Source organism: Aythya marila (assembly GCF_965140915.1).
Source record: "Aythya marila genome assembly, chromosome: 2".
NCBI lineage: Eukaryota > Metazoa > Chordata > Aves > Anseriformes > Anatidae > Aythya > Aythya marila.
The window spans coordinates 35,694,667-35,707,308 of record NC_139043.1 but is presented as its reverse complement, the minus strand read 5'-3'; the positions used below and the strand labels follow the sequence as shown (position 1 = coordinate 35,707,308).

The window sequence follows — 12,642 nt, the reverse complement described above, 5'->3', positions numbered from 1 at the left end:
CGAGGGGGCGAGCCCACAGCCGGCCGCCCCGGTCCTCCTCCGGCCTCGGCAAGGGGATGCGTTGAATTTGACTTTTCTCTGCTTAGCCCGGGACTGAACGGAACGGGATTATTTACAGTGAGCTCCCAAACTAAACACAATGGTATAATTTAACCTTTCCGAGCACTCGTAAATTTTTACTGCTGTGAAACACAGCGATGCAAATGAGCGCGCTCATAGTTACTGACTTAATAACAACCCCGTGGCTCCCGAAACAATAACTCCTTATGAAATATAATAAATATATATTTAAATACAGTATACCGCAACTGCTATTTTCCTTTTTTTTATTGCTTCAATTATTGTATAATTTTATGTGAAGGTCTCCGATCGGGAGGGGTTTTGTTTTGTGATTTTTATTTTTTTTTTTTTCGCAGGGAACACGACCCACTGATGGGATGATTAATTGTGATATAAAATAGTCCGCTTAAACGAAAAAAAAAAAAAAATAAAATAAAGGGGGGGGGGGGAGGGAGGAGGCAAAGAAAAAGGGGGAGAGGCCGTGAGGCGGAATCTGATCTTTTAATCTCAGTTGGCCGCAATTAAAACAAACTCCGCCGTATAACTCGCGTATCCCTTTGCATAAAAACATATGGCCTCGCTATAAAAATGATGGCTGGAGAACACTGCCCCGTTAATAGCCCGCGGACTGATTTATACTTTATTGTTCTGCTCCCCCCCGCCACGTGACCGGGGCAGCCAATGGGCGCCGGGGCTGCCCCCAACTTATTACTGACTCTACTTCTCCGCCGGCACCGAGTTGGTGCGGGGAAGCCCCGCAGCCCCGAATTGCGGCGGGTCCGGCGCCCCCGCCGCGCCGAGCCGCGCCATGTCGGCCCCCGGGACCCTCAGCAACTACTACGTGGACTCCTTCCTGGTGCCGGAGGGGGACGAGCTGGCGGCGCCCCGCTACGCCCCCCCGCCGCTGGGGCCGCCGCCGCCTCCTCCTCCTCCTCCTCCTCCGAGGCCGGCGGCGCTGGGCGAGCACCCCGAGCTGGCCCCCTGCAGCTTCCAGCCCAAGGCGCCCGTCTTCGGCCCCCCCTGGAGCCCCGCGCACCCCGGCGGCGCCAGCGGCGTCCCCGCCGTCTACCACCCCTACGCGCACCACCAGGCGCCCGTGGCACCGCCCGACGGCAGGTACATGCGTTCGTGGCTTGAGCCTGTGCCGGGCTCCTTGTCCTTCCCCGGGTTACCTACCAGCAGGCATTACGGCATTAAACCTGAACCGCTGGCGGCCAGAAGGGGTGACTGTACCACGTTTGACACTCACACTTTGTCTCTGTCTGATTATGCTTGTGGTTCTCCTCCAGTTGATAGGGATAAGCAAAGCCACGAAGGCGCATTCTCTGAAAGCAATGGAGAAAGTGAGGCAAACGGAGAGAAACCCCAGATCGATCCAAGTAAGTGGCACCGCGAAGGGCAATGGACTTCATTCAGGGCGCCGCGCCGGCCGCGGGGAGGTGTCGAGGTGCCGGGGCTAATGACGTGCCGAGCACCGGCTGCTGCAGCTGGGAGCCACCCGGGAAAGGCAGCGCTGCCTTTCGTGGGCTCTGCTGGCATCCAGGACGGCTCCAGCTTCCCATGCTGCAAGGGGAACAAAAACCCCACCCTGCAACTTAAAAGGGAAAAAAAATAAATAAAGCCCCCCCTCATCCCCAGCCCAGCACCCGAGCAAACTCCGCGGGACGGGCTCGCATCGTCCTGCTGCGCCGAGCTCACGGGTGTGAGCGAGGGACGGGGAGAGGGTGCCTGGGAAGCATTGGATGTGAATCTGATCTTTTTGTGACCTGGGGGGCGGGGGGGGGGGGAAGGATTATCGCGGGGCTGGGAGCAGAAACCTCGCCGTTGACTCGGTGCCCTCCTCCCCCCGCTCCGTCTCCTCGGTGGAAAATGCTGGGCCGGGTGCTCCCAGGGCTGCGGGAGCGGTAGCAGGGCACCTCGGAATTGCTACTGCTAACAACGCTATGCAAATAAAGCTCTGAAGCAGCCCAGGCTTTAATTGTGCCGGCCGCAGACTGGCTCGCCAGCTCCTTGCATCGTGCCAGTGATGACACGGGAAAAGGTCGAAAATTAAAAAGAGAAACAATTTCGACGACACGCTGCTCTGGCTGGGCACTCCCCGGGCTGGCCGTTTGAGGGGGGGGGGGAGTGTGTGGGGAGGACAGGAAGGAGGGAGGGAGCTAGCAGGGAGAGGAGGCGAAAGAGGATTTTAAAATTGCATCCTCCTAACAATAAAAAAGCGCGAGAGGAGGCGGGGGCGGCGGGGCTGTGCTGCGTGTGGTTCTGTGTGACCTCTCTCTGCTTTGAGCCCATTGTGCCCCACCGTCCCGCATGTCTGGGGCAACGAGAGCCACGTCGTAAACCCCCAAATCAGGACACCTAGGCGGGACCCTAAAAAAGTCAGGGCACCCCTCGGTGGTCCTGCGTGCTGTTCTCTCGCCAGCCCCCTCTCGCCCCCCCCCCGAGCCTGAACTTCTCCCGCTGTTTCCCTTGCAGATAACCCCGCTGCAAACTGGCTCCACGCAAGGTCCACCAGGAAAAAGAGATGCCCTTACACCAAGCATCAGACGCTGGAACTGGAAAAGGAGTTTCTGTTCAATATGTATCTCACTAGGGACCGTAGATACGAGGTGGCCAGACTCCTCAATTTAACTGAGAGACAAGTGAAAATCTGGTTTCAGAACAGGAGGATGAAAATGAAGAAAATCAACAAAGACCGAGCGAAGGACGAATGATGGTGATACGCGGGTTACACTGAAAATGCGTACAGTAAAACAAAAACAAAGTTAAAAACAACAACAACAAAAAATCCTCCCCTCGAGCCCTGCCATGCAATGCGTCTGGGTCCAGGCCTCATTTTTTTCCATGGCATATTCTGCTTATGATTGTACCTTGATTGTCACTGTAGCATGGAGAGGCCAGTTTGCCAGGAGAGGTACAGTAAGACTTTTAATTTTCTAATAGGAAAGAAAAAGGGGGCATTAGCACGAAAAGGCTGTCTAGCTGGCTTGTATAAATCTACCTGTTTCTTCACTTATGAAAAAAGAAAAAAAAAAAAAAAGAACAGAAAAAACTACCTTTTCATAATGCACAACTATTTACGGACTGTATAGTTTAGTCTACGTAGTTAATTTTATTCGCTCTTTGCGCGGCAGAGAGATCTCTGCTTTAATACTTGAACACTGTGTTTTATTGTGGTAATTATGTTTGTGACTCAATTTATGTGCTTGGGTGCTGTACCGGATGTAATTGTGTAAGCTAGAATTCAATTTGAACTCAGGTTGTTTATTATAAAAATTGCATAGAGTATAGCTCTGTAGTGTATTAAGTCTTTTCTGTATAATTAGACAGTTAACCTTTGATTGTAAAATATATATATTATATATATCCCAATTTAAACACACAAAAAAAAAAAAAAGTAGAAAAGAAGTTTGTCCGGGATGTCTGGGAATTACGGTTCTCAAAATATTTCGAAGCAAGTCGTTTTAGTATGCACAGTTGATATATATATAGTACTGTCTTTGTCAGTTGTATATATAATCTATATATTAAAAAGTAAATAAACAGACTAGCTTAAATATTGTTTTTGCACCAGTGAGCAGTTATCAGATTTCGGAGCTATACGTATATGTGAAAAGGGTAACTACCTATGGTTTACGTTTTAATTTTAATCGAATAATTTGATGGTTATTGTAATGAAGGTTAATTTTATTGATAATAAATTATACGCTATAAAAACCTACATTTGGTTATTGTAAATTTGTATCGTTTAGAAAAAAATAAATCTGGGAAGTGATGTCGATGCAGAACGTACACTGTCTATTTTGAAATGGTTACCTCATGGCCTACTGACCAAATCGTTGTGTTGAAATGATATTTAACTTTTTGCCAAATAAAATATATTGATTCTTTTATATTTTGTGATGTTTTAAGATTATTAAGAAGGGGTTATCCGATGTCCCACCGAAAATCACCAGCAGACGTGGCAAGGCTGCGGAGGCGAGGCGAGCGTTTTCGTTAAGCCTCAGCCAAGGCAAATTTACCGCCCTATAAACGCAGCTCGGGAAAATATGGGACTTATTTTGGTCCTAAACGGGCCGATGTGGGTCCTAAACGCCTTGCCTTCATGGAGAGGAGACATAACTCCGCGCTCCCGGATACAATTTCGTAAGCTGGCGTTTAGCGATGTAAAAAGGAAGCGCTGGCAGATAGGAGCGGGGGCATAGGCTGAAGTTAACGCGTTTTTAATAAATTCCTCTGGCAGGGAGGGGGGGGGCTCGGATCAAACCAAAATGCCCAACTTCCTAGAGTGCGGACAGTAGTGTAAATCCGATTAGGCAGCGACATTTAAACCGAGATGGTTAATTAGTATCCGAGAAAATGTCCAGAACTAAGTGTTCTTCAGTAGGCTTTGCGAAAGGCTCGCCTTGCCCGTGTGCTCATTTTAAATTCCCTTCTAGACATAATTGCCCATGCAAAATATGCTATTTAAAACGCCACCCATTTTTTTCCTTCCCTTGCCTTCACGTTTGGGATTTTTTTTTCCTTTTAAATGTCCCGTGGCAAATAAAAACAACCCGTTGCATTTTACTAGCGCCTCAGATTATATATGTATGTATATAGATATAGGTACAGATAATTTTTTCTGACAATTATGGTGGAATTTATGGTGTCAATATTACTCGGTGATTTAGCCGAAGGAAAGAGTAGGGCTGGCAGACATCGAGAGCGGAGAAGGCAAAATAGGATTTTTTATATATATATATATTTTAATTTTTTAACCAGAAGGAAGGTTTCTTCGGAGCGGAAGATTTCCACACACATCCCCATTGCACCCACCCCTCCCCCGCCGCCCCAAGCCAAACCAAGCTCAGCAACAAAAGAAAATAGCGAAGTCTGTGAGCTTGCTGAAATTTTCCCTTGTTTTGGGCAGACATCTTACTGCTCGGGGTGAATGTCCTCCATAATCTAATCCCCAGCGCGCTCCTGCGCCACGCCGCCCCGTGTTTGCAAATATGTCGAATAACAATAAAAGCCGCCTGGGTTTACGGACGTCCACTTACCTATGTATGTATTTAAAGCAAAATAAGACGGAACACACTTATGGTCTTGGCAGAAGTTGTTGTTAGGAAAATTCAGAGCCATACAGTGCAATAAAAGAAAATGACTGCTGTAACCGTTTATGGGGTGTAAAACGCTGCAGGGCTCAAGACAAAACTTAGGGAACCGGCAAGAAGTTTACAGATGTGCAGAACTGCGGGGGGAAAAAAATGCTTTCGGCTTCACCTTAAAAAAAAAAAAAAAATAAAAGAAATCCGGGCTAAGATTTGATGAGTTCTAATTAGTGAAAGGGAGCTCGTTCTGGTGTGCACACACACAAAAAGCCCCTAATTGATCCCTGAGCCAGTATTTGGGGATGCTGGGACGCCCTCTGTTGTTGCAGACAGAGGCAACTTCAAAGAATCAGCATTAAGAGTGTGTAATAAATGACGGGTCTGCAAACTGTCTGGAATTCGGCTCTTAATGAGTTTACAACTGTCCAGCCACAATTAAGATTTTCCACAAAAGCCTTTTCATTTGTTTTGTCTGGCTGTTTTAGATAAAGCGGGCGAGCGGAAATAACAACCTTTTATTGGCCTTCCCCTGCTTAAATCCAGCCCGGGCGGCGGACATTTATCTTGCCGGGCGCTGGCGGGGCCGGGGCGCGGGGCCGGGCGGCGGCGGCGGGGCTGCGGCGGCGGCGGGGCGGCGGCAGGTGGCGCTCCGAGCCCGCGGAACGGGCCCGCCGCCCGCCATCAAGCGCTCGGCCGCCTCCCCGACAGCTCCTAAAATGTCGACTTTGCGGGAGCATAACTCGGGCTGAACACGCTCATTTCTTCCCCACTAAGGCCGATAATTGCCTTTTTTTTTTTTTTTTTTTTTCCCCACTTATTTTTTTTTTCTCCCTTATTCCCCGCTTATTATGGCACGGGCGGGATGGCATCACTCGGTGCAGCAACAGCAAAGGTAAAAACTTGCTCTGCACCACGGCCGTATCCTGCGTTTATTATTCTCAAAGCCCCCCATGCGTTACCTACTAGTTCATAGAGCCGCATGGAGCCCTGTCACACAAGTGCCAGCTCACCTTCCCCTGTCCTCAAACCTTCGCCCTTCCCTGGTGAAGCTTTGAGCCTGCCAATAGGGTGTCCTGAAGGGTTGGTTGAAAAAGGAAATATTGGAAAACTGAGGGAAATTGAAGGTTTGGGGCAGGACGGAAAGAAAATCACGGCTCCACGGTGCTTCTTGGGTCTGCGTGGATCAGCCCAGGAGGAGAGGGGACGAGGAGGGAGCCTTGCCCGCAGAGAGGGTCTCAAGGCGAAGGGGTTTCGAGAGAAACCCGCCCGGCGTGCCTGGAGACGCAGCCGTGCAGGGAGGCGGCAGCGCTGCAAAGCTTTAATTTGAAAATTATTTACCGGCGAATGAAAATTTTCAACAGCTGTCTTTGATCCAAATAAAAAAGCCCCGCTTGCGTCCTCAGCAATTTCAGCTCTGTGGGACCCGTTGTAATTATATTATACAGATGCTAGCAGTCATGCTCTACAAACTTGACGGGTCTCTCAAAGTCATTCCTAACTTCTGCTGCCCTGCTATTTTGATTTCCCCCGGTCGTTTTCGTAGTTTTTCTCCCTTTTGCTTTTGTTGGCTTTCGCGTCTCGAGAATGAGATTTAGTGGGAACTCTGGTGCATTTTCAGACGTTGGTTGCCAAAAAGAGAGGGGGAAAAAGTAATTGGAAAGAAAATAGAGGCAGGAGGGAAGGAAGCATAAAATGTGGTCTGAAGTATGAACGTTGTATTTTTCAAGTTAAAGTCAGACAAGTAAATAAATCGCTGCATAGTACCCCGTAAGAGAACTACTTTTTCTGCGTTTTATTTACATTTCCTTAAATCAAAGCCAATATCTTAACATCGAAATTCAGCATCGGAAAGGAATGCGAGCACTGTGCTATTTTTTCCCCACCCTATTTCAAAGATTTAATTCTTTCTAGGGATGAAGAGTAACTGCCACTCCCTGCTTTCTAATAAGAGCCTTCCTATCAAATGTTTGTCTACAATGGCATTGTTAGACTTACTATGATTAATTATTTTTTTTCCTTGGGCAGTAAAATTATATTAAAATTAAAAAGTGTTTATGCATCGTCATACTAAGTAATAACTTGGCACAGCGTGCTCCATTATAATCGTGGATAAATTACGGCGAGAACAGATTCCAAAACAACAAAATCCTGTCTAGTAGGAACCACATCAAGATACTGCTTAACACACAAGCCATAACCGTGGAGCTCCCAGGTCGCTTATAACTTATGAGCACCGTTTTATCACTACCTTTTACTTCCCGGAAAAGCTCAGAATGCAAAGAGAGGTAGTCCAGCTCTCCCACGAAAAAAATAAATACAATGAATCCCGCCCGGAGGATTATTTTTAAAGCGTGTGAGAATATTGCGGTGACGGAAACCTTGCAATCTGTGCTCGCTCGCTGTTTCCTCGACTGAAAAAAAAAAAAAATAAAAAAGTGCATTCAAATGAAAAGTGCATTTTCAGACGCCGGGGATCCGGCGTTGTTTCATAGGCGACAAAATGAGATATTTCGGGGGGCTATTTCAGAGGCAGCGTTATGCTGCTGTTTGACCAACACGCAAAGGGAGGGGGAAGTAAATAAGGCGGTGGGGACCGATGTCTGGGTCTCCTTTTAAGATTTATTCGGTGAAGGCTTTTTGAGATTTTTTTGACGGCTTGGCAGGGAAAAAAAAAAAAGAAAAAAAAAAAAAAGAAAGGAAAAAAAATAAAGCTGCAAGTGAAATATTAAAAAAAGGCGGCGGTACAAAACAGACATGTAAAGCTAAATACATGAAGGCGCATATTTTACAGAGACCCCGAAATACACTCGCCCGACTAATCTATTCGGTTCTATATTATCAATATTTAAGTCTAGACATTGGTTATATTTGCTGCTCCTTTCTTCCTGCATCTTGGTATGTTGTCACCAGAGGAGCAATTTATTGGTTTAATGTCATCTACTTCAGCCTCTTTGATCTTCTAAGTCGTCGTCTTGTTTGCTTCGCGTTCGTTTAACTTCTTGGGCCTTTATTCCTTTCCAGCAGCCTCTTCTGCCGGCGTGTTCCCCCCTTGCACTTCGCAACCGCAGGGATATCGTCTAATATTGGAATAAATGAACGAAGGAGCCTCTTTCTGCAGATTCCCCCTTGCGCCTGCGAATAACGACTGCGTTTTCACGTGCTTAACACTTGGCAAATATCTAGATAGAGCCGCCACATTTGCATACTCCGAAGCACCAATATCTCAGGGACCTCGCCGCAGAGAATTTACTCGCTTCTGTCAGTATCCTATATTCATGGGGCTGCAATAACCGCGCATAAAGAGTCCCAAAGGGTGCGTGCGTGCTGGAGGTGTGTGTGTGGGGGGAGAGGGGCTTCCACGTTTACAAAACGTAAAGTTTAGGGTCCGTGCGAAATATCACCAAGAACAATTTTAACTGGTGAGAAAGTCTTTGTACACGGGGCACCAAACTATAATTGAAAGGAGAATTTCCGGGGCAATTCCATTGTGCTCCTTCCAGTTTATGATGTGCAATACAGGCAGGCAGTAAAAGCTGTCTTTACCAGGACTCCCTGTCTGAGGGAAGGAAACTCATTTTACGATCCGTTTAAAGGAAGGGCACGGTGCAGCATCCTCAATGGAGAGCCATTCTCATTGTTGGGGAGCCGAGTGTTTAGAAAAGCAGCAGCAACGTTCCCCGCGGTCTGCGCGTAACGTTGCCGCCTCTCGCTGAGGACTGGAAGGTGCGTACGACGGAAAGGTAAAGGGGACATTTAGAAAAAAAAATAATAATAATAAAAAGTGAGGCGATTTGCAGACGATTCCTTTAATTTAGGGAGTTTGCTTTTCCTTTTTTTTTTTTTTTTTTTTTCTAGGGATTCCCCCCCCCTTTTTTTTTTGTGTGTGTTTTTCTTTTAAGGCGTCCAGAAAGTTGCCTCCCCGCATACTTTCCCTTTCCTCAATTTTTTTGTTGTTTTACTTTTCTGTTGGGGGGGGCGGGCTGTGCTGTTTCCCAGGGGGGACGGGAGGCTCGGGGTCCCTCGAGGAGTGCTCCCCTCTTTGCTCCCTCCGCTCCAGGACCGCCGGCGGCAGGCGTGGTGGGGCCGGGAGGACACCCCAACAGCCCCCCAGCATTTTAGGGACGAGAGAGCGCTAATAAGACTAAGCAATACCAACACCCAGCTCTTTGACTCCTTTAAAGCTTTTTTATTATTATTATTTTTAATCCCCCCTCCCCGTCTAACGAGGACCACATGGCTTAAGCCCTCCCCGCGGCGGCGGAGAGGGGCGGGGGGGGGGGTGCTGAGCGCCCTCCCCCGCGCCGGGAGCGGCGGCGGGGCCGTCGGGGGCCGCCGGGGACCGCCGGGGGGCCGGGGGCTGCGCCTCGACGGCGCGGGGCGGCGGCGGCCCCGTCCATGGCCGGGCACCGGCGGGCCGCGGCCGGCACCACCTGTGAGGCGGGCGGGGATTGGCGGGCGGCGTCATATGACCGGTCACGTGCTGGAGGCAGCTCAGTCCAAAAGAAAATGGGGTTTGGTGTAAATCTGGGGGGGTAATGTTATCATATATCACGCTACCTCGTAAAACCGACACTGAAGCCTGCCGGACAACAAATCACAGGTCAAAATTATGAGCTCTTCGTATTATGTGAATGCGCTTTTTAGCAAATATACGGCGGGGGCTTCTCTTTTCCAAAATGCAGAGCCTACTTCTTGCTCCTTTGCAAGCAACTCCCAGAGAAGCGGCTATGGACCAGGCGCGGGTGCCTTCGCCTCCTCCATGCCCGGCTTGTACAATGTGAACAGTACCATATATCAAAGCCCGTTCTCTTCCGGATACAGCCTGGGCTCTGATGCCTACAACCTGCATTGTTCCTCTTTTGATCAGAACATTCCCGTCCTCTGCAATGACCTAACCAAACCCAGCTGTGAGAAAGCGGAGGAAAGCAACCTGCACAACCAGGCTGAGGCTAATTTCCGGATATACCCCTGGATGAGGTCTTCAGGTAGGGGCAAGCGGAGAAAGAGGGCTGGAGCTGTGGCAGCCAGGCAAAGCGTGTCGCCAAAATTACTGTCAGCACAGCCTTTATGGTTTTAATTATAGCCGAGGCGCCATTGCGTAGAAAGCCCGTGGCATTGTATGTAAATGAGTATCATAAAACTTTTTATTGCCCAATTAATGGGTTCTAGCCTCGTAAATTTATTTAACTCCATTCGCTATGGAATTTTAGCATCGAGTTTATTTGCGCTGTTTGCTAGAGGAGCGTGGAGAGTTGGCTGCGTGCTCTCCGAGCCCCCTCGGGTGAGTGTCTCCCCTGCCCTCTGCCCATGTCGGGCAAGGAAATCTCCCGCTTGCTGGGGGAGGCAGAGGGGAGAGGGGCGCTCAGGAGCGGGGGACGGGCTGCTGAGGGCTTCGCCGGCCCACGCCGCTGAGCCACGCCGCCCTCGTCCCCCTGCCCTTTCCACGGAGATAAGAATCTATAGAAATGGACTAACAGGAAAACGGGGAGGGGGGGGGGGAGGAGGAGAGGCTGGAGGGAGGCTGGGGGCGAGAGTGTGTGAAAAACGAGAGCTCTCTTCTGGAGCTAAATGCGATGTATTGTTTACGGGCCGGGCGGGGTAGGGGGTGGGGGGTGGAGGGAGCCCCCGACATTAAAATAAAATAAATACAGCCCAGCCTTCCAGATTTTTATTTCCCCTTGTGAAACGCCGAAGTCTGGAAGGTTTTAGGGAAATACATCGCCTGGGGGAAAGTTCCTCCTCCCAAAAGCAATTTCCTCCCCCACCTCCTCTCCTGAATGCTTTCTCTTCACTTTTCCTATGTCTCAGGCAACTTAATTTTTGCCCTGCCTGAGCAGGACAAGTCGTGTAGCTGAAATGTCTTTGTTAGGGTAAAGTGTGTGTGTGGGGTGGAAGTGAGAGAAGGAAATTATTCACTCTCGCTTGGCCGGTTTTAATTTTTGGTGGGTTGGCTAGTTGGTTTGTTGTTGTTGCTGTTTTTTTTTTTTAAAAAAAAAGTAGAAATAGTGAAGAAAAAAGAAAACTTTCCTCTTCTCTTCCTGCCTAACTCCTGGACGTGTGTGCCTGCTTTCAGGTCCAGATAGGAAGCGAGGGCGCCAGACCTACACCCGCTACCAGACCCTGGAGCTGGAGAAGGAATTCCACTTCAATCGCTATCTGACTCGGCGGCGGAGGATAGAGATCGCCCATGCCCTCTGCCTGACAGAGAGGCAGATCAAAATCTGGTTCCAGAACCGGAGGATGAAGTGGAAGAAGGAGCATAAGGAAGAGAGCTCCAGCACTCCAGCTCCCAACGAGCCCACGTCAGCAGCACCGTCTGTTGAGAAAGTGGAAGAAGACGAAGAAGAGGAAGACTAGGGAGTCCCACTCGAGGAAGCAATCTCTTACTATAATGTATGCACGTGACAGTTATAAAAGCTCCCTTTAAAGAAAAAAAAAAAAAGAGAGACACTCACTGTTTTTATTTAAAAAAAAAAAAAATCAGTTCCCTTTAATAATCATCTTGCAAGCAAGCGTTTGCAAACATTAAAGCGTTTCTTGGGTTGGCTTTCCAGCCCTCTCTCCACTCTCCCGTCCTCCCCAAACCTACCCTGTGCCGAACTCTTCGGTAGTATCTCCTAAGCGCATCTTACAATCATTTTATTTTTCGTTCACCCAAGTTTGGGTGGGTTTGTCCAGGGGACATTTCAGTGGGAGAACTGCTGCTTGCACATAAAGTAAACGTGACCTTCCGAAGTAACTACCTGACTCAACAGTCCCAATCATATTCTAAGGGGAAAAGTGCATTAGGCTCACATTAAGAAAAACTACCTAATTTTGAATAAGTAGCTCTGCACTTCTTTTTTTTTTCTTCTTTTTTTTTTTTTTTAATTTTATTATTGTTAGAAAAATATCATAACTAACAGCTACACTAACAAAATGTTAAACAGCAAGTGAGGGAATAAAAGATGTTCCACAAACCACTACAGTCTACAGCAATGATTTGTACTACCTATTTTCCAGACTACCTATATATCTTGCTCCGCCTACCTATCTTCGAAAGTATACTGTATTTTAGTAGTCAAAAGAAGATAACGTACTAATGTGAATCGCAAAATGCTTTTAGAAACGTAAGTGTAATTGTTCGAAAAGCACGCATCAATAGCTTTGGTATAGAATTTGGTACCGAAAAGGCTGAATATATTTAAATTTAAAATAATATATTTATTCCAAAGCAATTATAAATGAAAACCATATGCTGCAATATATCTTTGTTCTCAAATCTTTACTATTCCGAGTGAGGAAGCAAACACATGCCAATATTGTACAAAGCGGTTTATTATCTTCCGTTGGCTTCTACCTTAGGCTGCCTCAGCTAAAGGCCGTTTTCGTATTCTAGGCTGATCTTACTTAATATAGCTGAAAGTGTTCTTTGAAAAGTGAATTTAAATGACCATGTAACCACCTTTAAAAAACAAAAACAAAAACAAAAACTGTTTGTCCTGATTAT

At 47.7% G+C, this 12,642-nt stretch overlaps 2 protein-coding genes across 2 annotated transcripts; both read left to right on the top strand.

Moving 5' to 3' along the window:
• Positions 1-290: 290 nt before the first annotated feature.
• HOXA9 (homeobox A9) lies at positions 291-3,781 on the top strand. Its single transcript, XM_082754567.1, has 2 exons — positions 291-1,439; positions 2,536-3,781. The coding sequence occupies exons 1-2, from the start codon at positions 869-871 to the stop codon at positions 2,772-2,774; spliced, it is 810 nt and encodes a 269-aa protein (XP_082610693.1). The 5' UTR covers positions 291-868; the 3' UTR covers positions 2,775-3,781.
• A 5,879-nt stretch (positions 3,782-9,660) lies between these two features.
• On the top strand, positions 9,661-12,626 carry HOXA7 (homeobox A7). The gene is made up of 2 exons (XM_082753975.1): positions 9,661-10,138; positions 11,227-12,626. The coding sequence occupies exons 1-2, from the start codon at positions 9,763-9,765 to the stop codon at positions 11,508-11,510; spliced, it is 660 nt and encodes a 219-aa protein (XP_082610101.1). The 5' UTR covers positions 9,661-9,762; the 3' UTR covers positions 11,511-12,626.
• The last annotated feature ends 16 nt before the right edge of the window (positions 12,627-12,642 follow it).

Bases quoted from the DNA above. Each gene is read 5' to 3' on its own strand.
- HOXA9 (XM_082754567.1), top strand. From the start codon at position 869: ATGTCGGCCCCCGGGACCCTCAGCAACTACTACGTGGACTCCTTCCTG. The intron at 1,440-2,535 runs GTAAGTGGCACC...TTTCCCTTGCAG, and splicing joins GAAACCCCAGATCGATCCAA to ATAACCCCGCTGCAAACTGG.
- HOXA7 (XM_082753975.1), top strand. From the start codon at position 9,763: ATGAGCTCTTCGTATTATGTGAATGCGCTTTTTAGCAAATATACGGCG. The intron at 10,139-11,226 runs GTAGGGGCAAGC...GCCTGCTTTCAG, and splicing joins CCCCTGGATGAGGTCTTCAG to GTCCAGATAGGAAGCGAGGG.